Genomic DNA, 17820 nt, shown 5'->3' with positions numbered 1-17820 from the left:
AGAAGAGCAGTAACTGTTTGGGGGGAGTGCTAAGAATAAAGACATACTGGCATCTTGACCTTTGACCCTAACAACACACCAAAACTACTATTGAGTGCATAATTTAAAACCATCTTCTGCCAAATAAAAGCAAAGAAAACTTGCCTGGGAAACACATTTGCATATTAAGTGGAACAGGTGGTATACAAAGGGTGTGTGTGTATCCTTAAAGGTTTAACATATTGTTCTTCTTATTTTAAATGCCCTGAGTCAATGTTCCACTTGTTCAAAGTGTCCCCACTGTCAAGACATCTTCCACTTTGTCTTCTCCACTAATGTTTCACTCAAAACAACATGCTTAACATGTGTGTGCGGGCCAAGAAAGTAACATGATGATGTCCATGTCATGCTTTAGAAACTGTATGATGTGTGCCCTCTTCGCCAGCATGCCATGTAAGCGCGTCACCTTTAACACGTGAGTCACATTTGAAAGATTCCCGAGAGGTCACTGCTATTATAAGACAATCACTGACCTGGCATCACACTCACACACACACAACACACCACATTACACTTTTTTCACAAAGTAATGTGGGTGTTTTTCCCTTGGAGCTGTTGATGTATGTTGTTGGGTGTAAATATTGTCCACAGCTGGGGAGATTTCACACTGCTGCAGCTGGGTATATTGTTTATTTGTAGAAGTTCCCTTTCCAAAGGTTGTTTAACCAGCTGTTGCAGTTCGAACTCTAGGGGGTAAAGAAAGTGTGTATAGAGAGACTTCACACCAGGCTGCTCAGGTGTGGCTGTGCCTTCTGTTTTACACAAAACACCCAGAAGAATAACAGAGATCTTTTTTAAACGTGCCTTTCGTTACTTTAATACACACTTGGACAAAAACATGAATAACTACCTAAAGCTACCTTATGATCTGCAAACTAAAAGGTAGGTTACACAATAAATGGTAGCTGTAATTTGAATTTCAGCCTGTGAGCACATTTATTTACAACAAGCAAATAATGTGGAAGTGTTGTAAATACGTCCCAAATAATAACATAATAAAATGTTTTATGTTGCTCATTATGCTTCAACCAATGCGTTGTATTTTCACACATCAGCTAGCTGCACGCTAGCAACCCAGTGATATCTCTTTAAATAGACTGGGGGGTCTTCCTCTAAGGAATGTGTGCTCTGGATAATGAAAGTGTTTTGCATTTTTGTCTCATTGCGGTTTAGTCCCAAAAAGGGGGGCAGCCCTGATGCTGCCCCTCTTAAAATTCAGTCAGAGGTCAGTTTGTGAACCACTAGTATCAGAGTGACAGACAACTGCAGTCGCATCAACTTTGTAGTATTAAAGACCAACATAAATTCACACTCTTAATACTCCCAAAACTACAATTGTTTATTCTGGATTTTCCTTCATGTAGAAATACTTTGTACACATTTACATTTTTTCATTTGAGACAAAGTGTGAGTTTGCAAACAAACTATAAACACTGGAGAGCTCTAGCATATATATCCAAGCTATCTAATTTACACTTCTAACATCAGAAGGCTCAGCATTTCTAGATATGTTTCAGCTAGAACACACGGAGGGGAAAGTTCAGTTGTTTTTTTCAATATTTATAAAGTGTATGCCATAAATACATTAACAACAAGCTTGTCCTCATGAAATGCTACAAAAAGGAAAATAAACTAAAAAAGAAATGTGGCGATAAGTCAATCCTTTTAAATGCTCAGTCACTGCACATTCAGGTCTGTGCTGAGAATTTACTGTCCTGTTCCCTAACAATAGAGATCCAGGTCAACGAGCGGTGGAAACGTCCAGCATCGGTGGCTCACGCCTGTCCAGAAAGCTCTCTGTGCTTTAGCTTTGCCACCTCATCCCTGATACCGGCAGGGCTGAGGCACCCGCTGGCTACATGGAAGTAGGTGTGGTGGGGGTGCTATTCATACAGCCCCCACAACCTGTCTAAAAATAACAGAGAGTGCAAGACAGCAAGAGAAAAAGAGAGACTGGGTCTGTGCTCTAATACACATTAGCTGTGTGCTGTGAGTGAGGAAAAGTAGCACACCTCCTGTATGGGAATTCTGTGTGTGTATGTTTATGTGTGTATTTCCAGTGACGGGGGGTTTGAGAAAGGACTCAGTACATTGCATCCTCGTATATGTCCGTCCGCAGGCAGAATAGGATCCCTCCGCCCAACATGAAGATGGTGGCTCCCCAGCCGAGCCCGTAGCCCCAGTTGAACTCGTGATAGGTCTGAAGGACCGTTCCGTCGATGAACTTGATCGGGTAGAGGACCAGAGCACAGGCCTGCAGAACCACTAGAACCAAAAGAGTCAAACAACAGATTTTACTGGGGAAAAACAACTAGACTACTAGGCAACACTAATGTTATTAAATATTACAGCAGTGTTTGTGTTACTGATAGCACTTCTACAACCACGTCAATACAACTTTTACTACTACTATGACTGGTCCTGTTTCAAGTACCATAAGGTCTAATCTTTATAGCACTTTTCAAGAAAGGACCAAAAGGTGCTTTCAAGTGTAAGGTAAAAATGCAGTGCAATAACAAGATATAAGATATGTTTTTGCATTAAATGTATTTCTATTTCTCATCCAGTCTGCCATCTGCATAAAAAAAGGAAAACATCAAGAGAAACAGTCTTTCTATGACACTCCTCCTTGTGGGATTCTTGCTCTTTTGAAGTGGTTTGTCTTTTTTCTCCTGAGAGTGACTGACTTAAACAGCACATTTCGGCAAAAAAAAGCCTCTGCTGTTGCCTTTCTTTAGTGAAATGAGGAACAATTTTCTAACAATTTTTCTTTATTGATTATTCTTTGGACCTTGACATCCCTGAAGGAAAATGTCTTTAATGCCTCGATCATTAAATAAAAAGTAAATCTTTTTCCTTTCAAATCATTCAGGACAATGAAGTACCGGTGGTAAATGCGTCACTTAGGGGGGTACGTGCATGTGTGTGTGTGTGTGATCAAAGGAGTACTGTGGTCTCCTCTCACACCAGCTACCTCAGTTCCCTTTCGTGCATGCTAGGTGACTCTTGAAGAAGGGACTTTGTGTGACTACGACTCCGCCTTTCCTTCCTACAGGACGGAGCAATGGGGGCATGCAGTAGGGACGACGGCAGCTCAAGAATGTGGCGGTGTTGATGGAGCCCAGACTGAGCTCGCAGCCCACTGAGGTCATATTTCTGGACAGAAAATAAATACCACACAGCCATGGTCCTGCCAAGGAGCATTTAACAGAGTCCAACCCCTCTGCTGCTGCTGCTCTGCTGAGGACTGTGTGCCTGTAAGGAGACCTTATTCTCGCAAAGGCTCTTAAAGCAATTACACACAGGAAAGGATAACACTGCCTTCCCACACTTTTCAGTAAATGGCTAACAGTCAAAAGCATCCATTAAGTCCACTGCACACACTGGTGCTTTGTGACTGACGGTTTCAGAGACAGAACTAGAGAAAAATCCCTTCCATTTCCCCTTCAAAGTTAGATTAAACAATTTTTCACAGCGGTTGACAGCATTATATATTATTGTCTATCTGCTTGTTCCAGCCATTCAGTCTAATCTATGAAAAGCTAGAACAAATAACCTAATATCTTTCCACTCACCATGGGTTTGAAAAACGATGGACACACCACAGGGAGTCTGGGGTTGAGGAGGATACTATGACTAACAGACTAATCAGACAAATGTTAAAGAAATAGTTGATTGATACTACTCTCATGTCTGTCCGTTATGTACACACCGCCGCCGACTTGAGCTTCAAAGTTACAGGAAGTCATTAATTCTCAATGGAAGCCGGCTTCTCTCAGCTGGAAGAAGCGGAAAATCCGTCGGCGTCGCGTTTTGGGCATGTTGAGCAACCAGAACGTCAAGCAGAAAGTTGAAGTTTGGTCAACTTTATGGTAATGAGCTATGGCAAAGTGGCAAATGGAGTTCAGCGGCAAACGACCAGCAACCAATCGAAATATAGACGTCCTTCGCGCTGGCTGATTCCAGAGAACATACGATGTAAACTTTCGTTCCAACCACAACATTAGTTCTGAGAAAATGGAAGAAAAGCTCATCATCGCTGTTGCTGGGTTCCCTATAATTTATGATATGACTTTGTTTGCGTATAGGGACCAGATAAAAAAAAAAAAACGAGGCATGGGATAAAATAGCAGGGATAGTTGGTGTCTCCGGTGAGTTGGTGAAGTGCGTGATGTTTTTATTATTTAAGTACGTATGCTATTCTTCCTTGCTTGATGTGAATGTCCTGCCACATCAGAGCGGCCAAAGCACCAAAAGCTTCCACGTACTTTTTGACAAGCGTCCTTGACAGGGCGGCCAGAGCTTCTTTTGCAGCTCAAGTTGGCGGTGGTGTGTACGTACAGTTAAGTATGAAGCTACAGACAGAAGCAGGTTAGCTTAGCACAAAGACTGGAAACAGCTATCTGGCTCTGTCCAAAGGTAACAACATCCACCTACCAGCACCTCTAAAGCTCACCAATAAACAAGTTATATTTTGTTTTCATCCATATACAAACCGAAACTAGCTCCTGTGCTTTCAGTCTTTATGCTAAGCTAAGCTCACCGGCTGTGGCTTCATTGTTAACAGACAGATAAGAGAGTAGTATCATTCTTCTCATCTATAGAAAGTCATACCAAGAAAGCAAATAAGTGTATGGATATTCCAAAAATGTCAAACCACTCCTTTAAGATGAGTCCACAGGCATAATGTAACACTGCAGGAGGAGGAATGTTATTTGCGATGTATGACAGGATGTCTGTGTCTTAAATAATCCCATTTTATTTTTTAAAACTTGAACTGGGCATGAGATAAGTAGCGGTTAGTGGTTAATGTTTCATCATTGTTGTCAAAGTAAAGTAAGCACAGGCTATGCACAGTATACAGAACAATGTCTCTCTGCCTTGGTTTTAATTATTCGTTTCATAAATAGATCCTCCCTCACCAGTGTCAAAATTTGGCTTCACCCAAAGGACCTTCTCACAAAGCATGCAGGAGAAGTGCTGTCCAAATATGAGGCAGTGATGGGTGAGGAGTCTGTGGTTGCTTTTTTTTCCCTAAGTGACTTCAATTGGTTGGTAAATCTGCAAATTCTGCGGCTGCTTTTTCTTGGCTCATGATCCGGCAGTTCCCCAGACTCCACACCACAGAAAGAATGATCTCAACCAGCACGCCTCATTCAGCTGCTTCTTTCCTTCTGCACCCTTCTATTTAACATTAGCACTGGAACAAAAAAAAACCCTGTCTAAATGGAAATTGTTGCGGTTTGCGGTGAACGTATATATGTATATATGTGCCATCTTTTTGTTTCCAAATGTGCATGATGTGTTGGAACACTTGATAGACATTTATAAAGGGCAGAAAGTGCAAATGATTTAAGAAAGTTTGGTGAGAAAGTAATAGAAAGGAAGAGAAAGACATACCTGCAGTGAAGAGGAGCACAGCCACAGTGCGGTAGTGCCGTCTCTGTGTCCCCCGGCAGAGGGAAATCAGGGCCACCAGAAAGGCCGAGAGAGTCGCCACGGCACCGGCCACCAGCAGCACCAGGGTGGCAATCTGCCAGTCTGCAGGACGAGACACACGAAGGTTAGAGTGCAGCGACAAAAGCTTGATTCACAGGACAGCACTGTTGAATTGAATCGCTGTGTTGACAAACACAAAACAAGAGCTAATCCCACAGAGGGAAGTGAGTGAAGCAGAACAGACTCAGACCTTGCATTTATACTTGCATACACACAAACTCTCCAATAACTGATATTTTCTGATTTTATCTTTCTACTTGTTTATATGTATTTCTTCTGACAACATTGCCCAATTCTCATCCATTTCCATCAAGGTTTATCATATTTTTGCTGATTTTTACATGAAAATAAAGTTAGAAAGATTTCTTTTGTCTATTTTGGTGACATTTGTGGCGCTAATTAAATCTTACTGTGGCGTTTCTGCTTGTGGCTGCCAGTCTTTTCCATGTCGGTTCAGCCATGGTGGCCTTTTAACAGCACACTAATTCAGTTTATTCCAAACAAACTCCAGTTGCTCCTGGTGGAAAAGTTAAACTCATCACTTCACAAGATTCTTCCCTGGAAAGGCCTACACAACACTAGGTTGTTAAACCGGCACATTTTAAAAGCTTTTCTGACCTGAGCTTAACTCTCTATTCAGTAAAGCAATGATACAGAGTCTGAAACCAGAAATGTATTGTTCATTTTTACATTCCTGCCCGCATTGTGTGTTCCCTCTTTGATGTCTCACCTGTCAGTGTCAGAAGAAGGCCAAACCTCAGGAGACTCGACTCAAAAGGAGAAGGATTTGCATTTGATGAACACAGGTCCTAATTTAATTGTATTTAGGATGGTAAAAATGAACTTTTTCCCAATAACACATCTCAACATGATTTGATTCAGTCTTTAGGAAATATTTTTTGTCTAACATCTTTGGTCCATTATGTGGTTATAAAAAAAAAAAAAACAGTGCACTCACATCACAATGCTCACTGACGCTGTAAGTTATAATACTGTATTGATCTGCATTATAGTAGTCACTTGCAATTGATTCTGCATTGAATGGTGTCCGCCATTCACTCCAAAGATTGAAATTAAAGAATCTTGGGATAGGTGTGAGAATGTGTGCATAATAAATCAGCTTTGCCTTTTGGTGAACTGCCCCTTTAGCCCCAACACACCCCTCCACTGTTGCTTTAATGAGGTCTGCAGACTCTCAAAGCAACAAACCCGCCTCCCATTCACCCCAACACATTCCACAATATCAGAGAGCGGTCAGTCACCCCAAAGCTGTGTTTCCCTCTTTGTAGCTGTGCAAGTTTGTGTCTGTGATGGTGGTCACTCAGGCCTCTTAATATTAATAAACAGCTAAAATCTAAAATATCTGACATACTTTTGGCAACTAATTAGGCCAAGACTACATGTGATTTTATATGGTTTGCTTTTAGCCTTTTATTCTTTTTATTACTAATTTAACAGTCAGCTACTGTGTGTTTAATGGAGACGAAGCTCCAGTTAATAACAAGCCAACCTACTGTACTAGCCACCAGCCAAAATCTGGCACATTTAATGAGGATTTCCTCCCCTGGTGGGGAAAGGAAGGGGGTTGGAGTCATAAACACTCCTCTCATGTGGCGTCAATGCTTGACAAAAGGCAACCTGGTGGGCCAGGCCTGGTAATGTGGATGATGGGGAAGATGCTGAATGTGTCTCTTCAAACCCTCTCAAAGTCTTATCGGTTGTGGGTTAACTCTTTGTGTGCCAAAGAGATTGTGTTGCTCAGTTTTCTGTTATTTCGTATCCTAAACATGGACATTGACTTGACCTAGACATAATGTTAAAGCATCAATGCCACTCATAAAGAATCAACATTTAAATGTAACACTTATTCACCAGCCCTTTGTTAACTGATTTACCATTCAAAACAAGACTGAAAACACATTGATAGTTGAACAAACCACATGTTTTTTCAATTCATTGCTCATGGATTAGTCAACCCTTGCTGGCTGAGCTGAGGATCACAATGACTTTGACACACGTCACTGCTCTGGTATGAACAGAGGAAATGTATCAGCAGCACAAGAATCCCTGAATTCCTCAGCTGCTGGACAGAGAACAACAATCCAACTAAAACAGACTCTTCCTGGGAGACGGTGGCCAGAGCTGCCAGGCTGTTCAGTACAGTTCAACAAACATTCCTCTTTGTTTTTGTCAAACATAGGATGTGCAGCCTTTCTATAGCCTAAATATCAGACCCTGAAAATGACCACTGATAACAAGCTAGTTTAAAAACACCCAGAGTATACATGGCAATTACCAGTGCATTAAGCATAGGCTATACCATATAGCCTAAATGACAAAAATCTGAGTTTTCCCTAAAAAAGTAGGCTACTTAATTTACTACAACATTGAGATCAAAGCTTTTTTCTCTCACAATGTCTGGTTATCCCCTTCCCTGTTATAAACAACCAAAATGAACCAAAAGGTACAAACACAAACACCAATTCCTACCAGATGTGAGGGTGGAGAAGCAGCTCCACTGAGCCTCCTCTGTCGGATGCCGTGCCTCGGACTGGGAGCAGGACTCCCATAGAGACAGGGAGAAATGCTCCGCAGTGACCCAGGCTGGGCTCAGCAGAGCCACCACGTCCAAACACAGCGCCAAGAAGACGCACAGCAGAGCGATCAGCTTGAAGGGCCGGAACACATACATCTCGTTCACAGACATCTTCTCCCAACCAGATACACCGCTGCAGGTCAATCACAGTGGAAATGAGCTCGCCGGAGGTCTGCGTGCGTCTTCTCCCACCATAGCCTTTACTGCTGCTTTGTGTGCGTGTGTCCAGCTGGAAAAGTTTAACAGGAGACATCCGGTTGGATCGGGTTTTCAAAATAATTGCACTTCAGCTGGGCCAGGCGATGAGTCAAATCTGAAATTATCTAAGAAATGTATTTTTTTTTATGGCTATCCTCCTTCCATAATGCTGTTTTCAAGTACCAGTCTTGACTCTTTATAGCAACAATATTGGAATTTTAGAAGCCTGTAGGATATTTTGTCCAAAATAGAGACCTTAAGGTCATGAATGGCATTGTATTCTGCTCTTCCTGACTGTCTGTGGGAAAGCCAGCTGGCCTGATAAAATTGAAGGGAGTATCGGAACACCGATAAATTAAATAAACGGAATAAAAGACTCTCGGGAGGAGCGGAATACAATATCAAGTTATGACCTTGCTATGCCCTCTTTCAGCTCTGCAGAAGATAAGAACATGCACATATCTCAGGCAGAGTACACACCGTAAAACATTGATGAAACAGAGTATACAATTTGAGACACCTGTCTGGTTAACAATAACAGAACTGTCTTCTTGCGCGTCATCCTTTAACGATCTTCATGAGAAAGCCGGACCTGGACTACATCCAACTGATAATAGCACGACCAGGGATGGGCCAGGGGACTGGCGAATATGCATAAAAAGTGTGAGGTTTTGAGTAGCGGGCATCAGATGCCGGAGGGGATTCTGTCTGTTTCCTAGGGAGTTATAGACTTTGTCTTGAAGGAAAATCTGATCCTTGTGCACATGTTTGAACTTGCAATATCATTTTACTAAAGCTTTGATATAACTTATCCAAGCGTGTCCTGTGAATTGATTTTCTGATCCACCAGTCAAGAAGGTGCAAGGGGAAGTGACCAGATTGGAATCAGTTTACATTTGGCCTTTTTGGGCCAGACCAGAACCGGTCAGCGGTCACGTCAAATCAATGTTTTTTTTTAAAATTATTATTATTATTGCCGTTATGCTGTTAATCTATATTCTTCATTATCATATTTGTAGCTAATGTTAGCCTGTGTGCTTTTATTTGACCGCCAAAAACGAAAGATCCAGAAGAACGCACAAAAATTATTATTGTTGTTATATTTTTGTTGTAGCCAGTTTCTCACCTTTGGCTTCAAAAGTCAAAACAAAAACAAGAGCAACAAAAGGGCAAAACCAATAAGTCATTCCTAATTTTTATTAGGAATATATTTATTTATATATATAGAAAATAATATGTTATATATAGATATTGGCCATGGTTTCAGTGTTATGATGAGAGGATATTGGCTGAATGTCCCAACCTTAGAAGACTAGAAAAAACATCTGGGAAAAAAAGACATATGATACATACACTTTCAATTCATATAATTTAATGTATTTGTTATGTTAGATACAGTCCTTCCCTCAGTACAGATTAGCAGTACTGCTCCATCAGACCTCCTCCTGCTCCTTTACACCCATACACCTCAATTGCTGTGAATTTATTTTGCAGCAGCATCTTTTCAGTCAAGTTAAAGGCAGTCTATAAAGAGAAAGTGCTAGAGGTATAAAATTCAACACACACACACACACACACACACACACACACACACACACACACACACACACACACACACACACACACACACACATCACAGCCGCAAGAATAAGAACATAAAAAAACCTAAATGAATATGTAATAATCAGTATAGTAATAATCAGTTGTTGACAATGTGTGTGTACTGTCAGAAGGGAATTGCAACTAAACACTTATAAGAAAACAGACTTGTATGTCAGACTTGACGAATTATGCAAAGATTACTGTAATTTCCAATACCTAAATGTACACATTAATGCTGTCTGGGATTACTGTGAAGGGCCGGTACAGATTATTGTTACATACTGTGCTATTATTAACTCCCTGGTGGTGGTACTGATGAGTAGACATTAGCCTGTTTTTAGACCCTGTGGACAGAGAGTAAGTCATACTATGTCAAATGTATGTATTAGACATGTACTAATGTCCAAAAGAAATCTGAACTATCCCTTTAGTGTCATTGTCTAAACTGATGGTTGAAGTGAAAGTTGTAATGTGGTAATGGTCCAACAGATGGCAGACATGTGACATTTTGGTTGCTAACGCCCACATTATTTCTGCTATTAGTACTTCTTACCACCACTGCTTGTATAATTTTTAGCAGCAGATTACAATTTATGAGCAGAAGCAGTAACAACAGTAACATATTGACCACAAAAAACACGAAAAATCCAGTGCTTGCTAAAAAATTGTTGTGACACAATAAGAATAGAGCTGTCTATTAGCTTGCTGGTCTTTTCTTTTAATCATGTTTTGGCTCCACACAGCCAGTGTGTGGGCCAAGCTCACTTATATTTTTACCTCTTTTGGGAAATAACCCTTTGATCCATGCTCAAACATATGTTGATTTTAATATCTCTTACGAACAGCCACAGAATTTATAAACACCTTATACATTCCGAAAATAAAAATGACAAGTGTAAAGTTAGACTAGATTTAACTACAATGTAGTCTTATCTTCATTCAGTTTATATGTTTTGGGAAATATTCCCATCTCCTGGTGAATAAAATAAGTGCAGGTTACGAACTCTAAAGCAGGACTTTGAGTAGAAGAATTATGTGTGGAGCATAAAGAAACTTTGTTAGAAGCAGCTAGATAAACTTAGAAACAAGTGAATGGCTTTGATTAATTATCCTATTACTGTAATAACATGAGCAAAGTTCAGCAAATGTGGATCATCTCATGGAAGTCGACAATCCATATCTTCTTTCTGTAATCACACGTTTAGTCTTCATGTCTTTGACGATGCTCATAAAATGATTCTGTGGCTTTTTTCAACACAGTCCATGTGAACTACCTACAAAATAAAAAATCGAAAAACAGGAGATGATAACCTATAATATCCTTAGTATCAGGCCGAGTGCCTAACGTGAGCTTATTACTGTAACTGTTTTGACGTGGATGCAGACAGTTCCTAATCCTCCTTGATTCCACAAAAGACACATTTCTTAGGCAATGCATTTTTCAGAGTGGCGCGGATAAAACCTCCAATTTACCAAATCCAGTAACATTTGTCAGTATTAAAGGAGCATTTATTAGCATACATAGAGACAAAACACCATCTCTTCTAAGATGTGCTTGTCTATGTCTTCACATATTTTTGGTTGATTGATTTATTGACCAACTGTCGTGCATCTGTCTCATAATAATAACATGATGATAAGAGGCAACCAGTTCACTGTATGTGATCCAATTTTAATTTTTATGTTGGTGGAATATGTGATTTTTAGAGTGAGGCCTGTGACATTTTTAACTCAATTTTCTGTTCTAATTTAGGAAATAAATACTACAAATTACAAATACACAGTTATTGCTGCTGTAAAAAAAAACTCAATTTCTGTGCACAAGAGAAACTTTAATAGCATGTGTGTTGTATATAGCAGTCAAGAGTTAATGCAGTAACTGATTTATATGAACACATAATGGATTATTACTTAAAGCTATTCAATACAAGCAAATATTCTGAGCATTTGGTCTCCAAATAAAGTTATCTAGTGCAAAGTACAAACAAAAATGATTTGAGCACTTTAAATTGTACCTCTGCTGCCTTATTGCTCAGTTTTGCCCTATTTCATTCTACCCCTCTCATTTGATGCCTAGATTAGAGGTTTTTAGTGTGTCTGACATAATGAGAGTTTCAGACTAATGCCACCCCTCTCAGTCCTAATGGTGCTGCCAAGCTGCCAGCAGGGCATCTAAGTAGGGGGAATCTAGTATTAGGCGTATCCATGGACAGAGCATTGCTCATTTCCTTTAAATGCCCCTCCTCCCCGACAGAACAGGCAGAGCGCTCTGTCATCCTCCTCCAAAAGCCCCTCATTAGAAAATCTGCCGAGCAGACAAAGCTACTTGAGACGGCACAATGGTGACTCCCCACATGGTGATTTAAAGGAGCATAAATGGAATCCAGGTCATGTTTTACTTTTTTGGATCCTCTCTGTCTAATTCTGACTTATCTACTGAGCCACCCACCTACAAACCTTCTGTTTCAGTTTTATCTACCATGTTTTAGGTATTCAGGTGATATTATTCAGACTCCAGCATGCCAATACACTGTAGGGACTCACATGGCTGGTTAATATATTTTCTCTATAGTAAAGAGCAAATAAAGTAACAAAGAGGTAAGGAGAATGAAGTGATGGAGGAAATTAGAAAATGGGCAGAGCATTTTATAAAGTAAACACACATGATGTGTGATCTGTGATTCAGCATAATTTATGATGATGATGAAGACTATTGTGTCCATGAGAAAAGAAAAAGCTTCTTCACAAACTGCTCATCCCATGACATCATCCTCCATTGCTCATCATAGTCTTCCTGGAGTGCCTGCAGCTGATTAGGCTCAGAGTAAGCCTCTCAAGGTTTTTCCGACGATGAATAAGCCTCCATGGTAACCGATGAGGCCTTGTTTAATGATGCTGTCATTACTACAGAAGTCTGTCCTGCTCATCTCTTTCTTTACCGTAACAAGAACATCACACCATTCCGAGTCATACTGTGTTCAGACTGTGTGAGCAGAATATAGTTTAAATAAAGTTTGCATGTAAAAAAAACCCCTCACAGCAGGAATGTTAATCCATTTACTCTCATTCATTCATTCAATCATTCATCTATACTTTCACAGTGGCGGACTCAGGCTGTCTGAGGAGCAGGGGCGGAAAAAAATAAAAAGGGCGCCATGGCCAGTCTGCAAGCATGTAGGGCAGCCTATGACACTGCATCACGTTTTCTCCATTTAAGGCCACCCATTAGTGCACTGCATCCCGTTTTCTGCACTGTAAGGGAACCTAGAGGGCACTTTACCATGTTTTATCTACCACAGGGGCATTCAGGAGGGCATTTCTGCTGTGTTTCTTTCAAACATGGGGACACCAAGGAGGGCGACTGCAACAAATGCACCATTGCTCTCACAGTGTTGTGGAATTTCATTCTCCTAAATACTTTATTTGATCACTTTCTGTCATTTGTATGCATCACAGATTTACTTTTTAAACAATACTGTACCTTTTCTCCCTCCTAGAGGCCCACTTAGAGACATACCAAAAGACACACTGAATGTCTTCTCTGGACTGCTTGTGTAGCTCATCACGGTCCCTTCTTGTTTAACCTAAAGACACATCACTAATGACACATGGCAGCACATGTATCGTCTCCTGAACATCACAGTCATCAGAGCACATGGGGTTTGTTTAAAGTCACCTTGAAACCTCAACCTGTTCAAATGTTGACATGACAGTTGCATATTTTCCCCTTCAGTGAGTATTTCAATTCAGTCCAGCATACAAGTGCATCTCAGAGCAGCTGGGTTTGAAGTGCCTTGCTTAAGGTCATGTTGACAGTGTTGAGGGAGGCGAAAGCACGTCTCCTTCATTTCCTGCACTCTGATTTAGCAGCCTGCCAGGGGATTTAAACTGATGGCTTTCCAGTTTCCAGTCTATTGTCAAGACTACTGCGGTGACTCTGCAAAATGCTAAGGTGGGTTATTAGAAAGACGGCGACAGATTACTTTACATGTCATTTAGCCGACGCTTTTATCCAAAGCGACTTTACAATTGCTATCTATGTCAGAGGTTGCACGCCTCTGGAGCAACTAGGGGTTAAGTGTCTTGCTCAGGGACACATTGGTTGATGTATCGCAGTGGGATTCAAACTCAGGTCTCCCACACCAAAGGCATGTGTCATATCCACTGCGCGATCACCACCGATTAATTTGGACTGCTGAGATGAAGGCTTTCTCACTGCATCATCATCAATGTGTCATCATTTCGTGATTATAACTTGCAATCAAATTGGAAGAGACAGACATTTGTTTGATGAATATGATTAAGAACCTGTATTTGGCCACTTATATTTTGTGAGTCTTCATCAGTTGGCTTGACTTTTTTTTTTTTAAGTAAGACCATCTCAATACTTTGATGTAGTGGACACCAGATGGAGTGACAATGTGTGTCAGTAGCCTACAAAAATAAACAAAGACCTTTAATGTGTTGCCACAGCGACTAGTGTCATTCTACCCATTGGGATACAGAATAGTCAAATATGGGCCTCATTTGTGTTAAGTTCCCTAAACTATACCGTGACAGATTTATTTATGACTCCAGTGTTTGCATTCTAGATACAAAGCCCTGCTTGGCTTCACAGTCACTCTGCAGTCCCACTGTGTTCCTGGATGTCCACCTGTCTCTCAGTGGCTCGACCACTCTGGGCCTGTCTGCCAGCTTGTGGACATCTGTTTACTTCCTCCTCCATCAGTTGTCATGGCTGCAACCAGCCCCCACTATCGCCACCAGACCTCCTCCCCCCTTCACTCCACTCGCCGGCCGGCCTTCTCCACCCCTCTCTCGTGTTTCCCCCAGACACCAGCTGTGAATCACTTATGCTTATTCTGCAGTCCACCTTGTTCAGCCTTGACATATCGACGGCAAGCACAGTACTCTGTCTGTCCTGTCGGACACATATACACCTCATTCCATATGTACACTGAAACTGGGTTTATGTCCATTCATCTTTATGAAAAACAAATTAGGTATGCAAAATTGTGCAAATGATTAAAAGACATCCATTGTATCTGTTTACCCTACTGCAGAAAATGGCCGCCAGACTACGATACATTGTTATATTGAAGGTGTACACTATGTTGTTCACTTCTAGTACATAATTTATCATGTTGCACCGGAATCTCTGACTAACCTGACCCGACCATGACATAAGCAGCATACTATAAATCTGTTGTTAAATTCAGCACCTTCATCGAAAGGGTTGGCATTAAAAGCTAGTCATTACTAACAGGAAGGACAACTGTGATGAAGCTGCTTCATCAGAATGCATCAAGTCCTAACATTTGAGAGACTGAATTCAAATAACTTCACATTGTCCTTTATTATGGGGCTCTTTATTTGATCTATGAAAGCCTTTGGAGGTAATTTTGATTTCATAATCTTAAATATATTTCAGCACTTCAGAACTTTTATTCATTGGCATACATCTTTAAACCGCCAGAAGTAAAATCTATTATATTATGCCTCATTAAAAGATGTCCAAAAGGTTTAAAAGTACATTGGTTGTGCTTACAGTTTAGTTTTTATTGTGAAAACGGTTTTCATTTCCATTTCTCTCCAGGCAAAACATTGGTGAATAGACAACAAATGTGAAACACTTCCTCTATACATCACATTTGGAGATGTCACATTTACTCTTGTTGGTAAGGAACATTTAAACTGTGTGACCAAACAATACATTTTTTATTTTATGATTTCCTCGAATAAGAGATTATGTGGCCAGATTTGGAAAGTCGCTGAGTACATGTTCACTTTTGGCATGAAACGCAGTGTGACACAGCACCCAACTGAGAGCCAAATATCCAAATCTGCTCCTCCTATGCCCCACAACTTGGAAAACTACCTCCTGCATTGACACTTTCTTCCCTTTCCCCTCTGTCAGACTGCAGGCAGTGGACAGCAGCCCTTGGGGAGCTCACTGAGGGAGGTGCGGAGCAGCCAGTGATCAGAGTGAATTAGAGTTATGCGTGACATGCAAAGGAGAGGCTCCAGAATGTGACAGCTGAGTTTTAAAGTGAAGCTTTTCCGCCTGAGGGGAGAGGAATAGACGACAAAGAGAGTGCTGCCGGCTGTGAAAAGAGTCAACTCCTTTTGTTGGCTCTTTAAAAACAGAGACCTGGTATCCATTGGTCTTCTCATTTAAAGCAGTGGGCTATTCAGTGATGTCTTCAAAGCAGAGCAATTAATGAACATGGTTGCAACAGTATAAATAATCTTTGCTGTTCTTTAGCTAATATCCTCACACTTTCCACACTTGAAATTCCATGTGCAAGTATGAATAGAAAAGAAACTTCCTAAATTTAATTTTTTGCCACTTTCATGTTTTTTCTGTTTTTCTGTTATATTGAGATCAATCCATCAAGTGAGATTCCAAGCATTATCTTACATTTTCTTGCCCCAAAACATTTTAAATGTAATTCCGAATATGCAATCTGATTATATTTATGTAAAACAGGTTTTAACTTTAGTCCACAGGGAGATACACCAGGAGTTAAAAAAGTAGTAAAATAGTTAAAATAATTTAGATTGTAGCTCTTAATTCACCAAATGTAATAGGGATTATGATGACATCATTTGATTTGAGAGACAAACATCACTTGAAAATGGTATAAAGAAGTAACCTCTCAAGAAACCAATGCCTACATAAACTATCCTTTTGTGCACTAATAGAACCAAAGTAATAAATACATATTTAGGACCAGTGTTCACTTGCGTATTACCATCATCTTTATTAATCATTTGGGACACATACTGTATACTTAAACATATCAGTGTTACAAAGATGGATTGGTTTGTGGGGGAAAACACACTTTCATCGTACTGTTTGTTTGCCCTAAAGTCAGTGTTGTTTAAGCATTAGACCAAAGATAAACTTTGTGGAACCTTATACATTTGTATTGTGGCCCAGTTTTCAGGCCCATAAGTAATTACTGTCTAAGGGATATCATAACAATAGAGTTCATTTGTTTGGGGATGTTATGTTTGTGTTTTTCTTGCCACACTTTAGCCTGTGTGGAGTATCACGTAACACCTCTGAAGCTCTACTTCTCAACTTTCCCTGATCCATGACACTGTCCTGACAGAGCTGTCAGTGAAATTGAGACCGCATAACAACTAGCACAAAGCCTTTTTATTCAAATCTGTGACATAGCCATGAAGTTAAGAAAAGTTTACATCCCCAAGCTTGTAATTTAATATGAAATAATGACCAATGTGGGCATTTAAGTGACAAGGTGTTTTGGTTTCTTCAGTTTGACAGTTTCTCCCTGTGTAATATCTTTAAAATGAACCTGACAGCCTTATCCATTCGGTGTCATGTCACTTTGCTGCATCTACAAACTGTGCAGAAGTTAATGTAAAATCATCCACAAACATTTGATACCTTGGCCGTTGGGGATCGGTTGTCATTCCCATCATCAGACATGTCAAATTACTTCCTGAAAAGTAAAATGCAAAACCTTTTCTTTCATGTGCTTCTCTTTTGCAGCTGCGTGACACATTTTCAGACTACAGTGCAGGTGTTCTGTCAAAAAAGTAAGAAAGTGTGTCACACATATGAACTTGATCTTTAGTCATTGTTGAATTGCTATAGATTTAAAACACTAAGTATACGGTTCCCTGACAATGAGATATTACCAGAAAGGGAAGTCAAACACAAGCACTAGGGCATTCAAGCTTTTATCTTCCAGCTACAAAGAGCTCCACCAGGCCAAGAGCATCAAACTGTGGTTTTTGTCAAAGGGACTCAGCTGATTGCACAGACACACAGAGAAAGCCACAACTTTGTAGGGTGATAAGAGAATAAAAGCATGTAGAAATAGAGAGAAATTCAAAAGAAGAAAATTTACTTT

General features: G+C 40.3%; 1 protein-coding gene across 1 annotated transcript; it reads right to left on the bottom strand.

Annotated features, from left to right (window-relative positions):
• Positions 1-1357: 1357 nt before the first annotated feature.
• Positions 1358-8380, bottom strand: LOC144528017 (transmembrane protein 47-like). The gene is made up of 3 exons (XM_078266415.1): positions 8029-8380; positions 5440-5580; positions 1358-2304 (listed from the first exon to the last, which is right to left on the bottom strand). The coding sequence occupies exons 1-3, from the start codon at positions 8243-8245 to the stop codon at positions 2123-2125; spliced, it is 540 nt and encodes a 179-aa protein (XP_078122541.1). The 5' UTR covers positions 8246-8380; the 3' UTR covers positions 1358-2122.
• Positions 8381-17820: the final 9440 nt, after the last annotated feature.

The sequence above is a fragment of the Sander vitreus genome, chromosome 13 (assembly GCF_031162955.1).
Source record: "Sander vitreus isolate 19-12246 chromosome 13, sanVit1, whole genome shotgun sequence".
NCBI lineage: Eukaryota > Metazoa > Chordata > Actinopteri > Perciformes > Percidae > Sander > Sander vitreus.
The sequence above is the reverse complement of the archived record's forward strand: the minus strand, read 5'-3'. Positions and strand labels throughout refer to the sequence as shown.

Bases quoted from the DNA above. Each gene is read 5' to 3' on its own strand.
- LOC144528017 (XM_078266415.1), bottom strand. From the start codon at position 8,245: ATGTCTGTGAACGAGATGTATGTGTTCCGGCCCTTCAAGCTGATCGCT. The intron at 5,581-8,028 runs GTAGGAATTGGT...CTCGTCCTGCAG, and splicing joins CTTCTCCACCCTCACATCTG to ACTGGCAGATTGCCACCCTG. The intron at 2,305-5,439 runs GTATGTCTTTCT...TTTTGGTTCTAG, and splicing joins TGTGCTCCTCTTCACTGCAG to TGGTTCTGCAGGCCTGTGCT.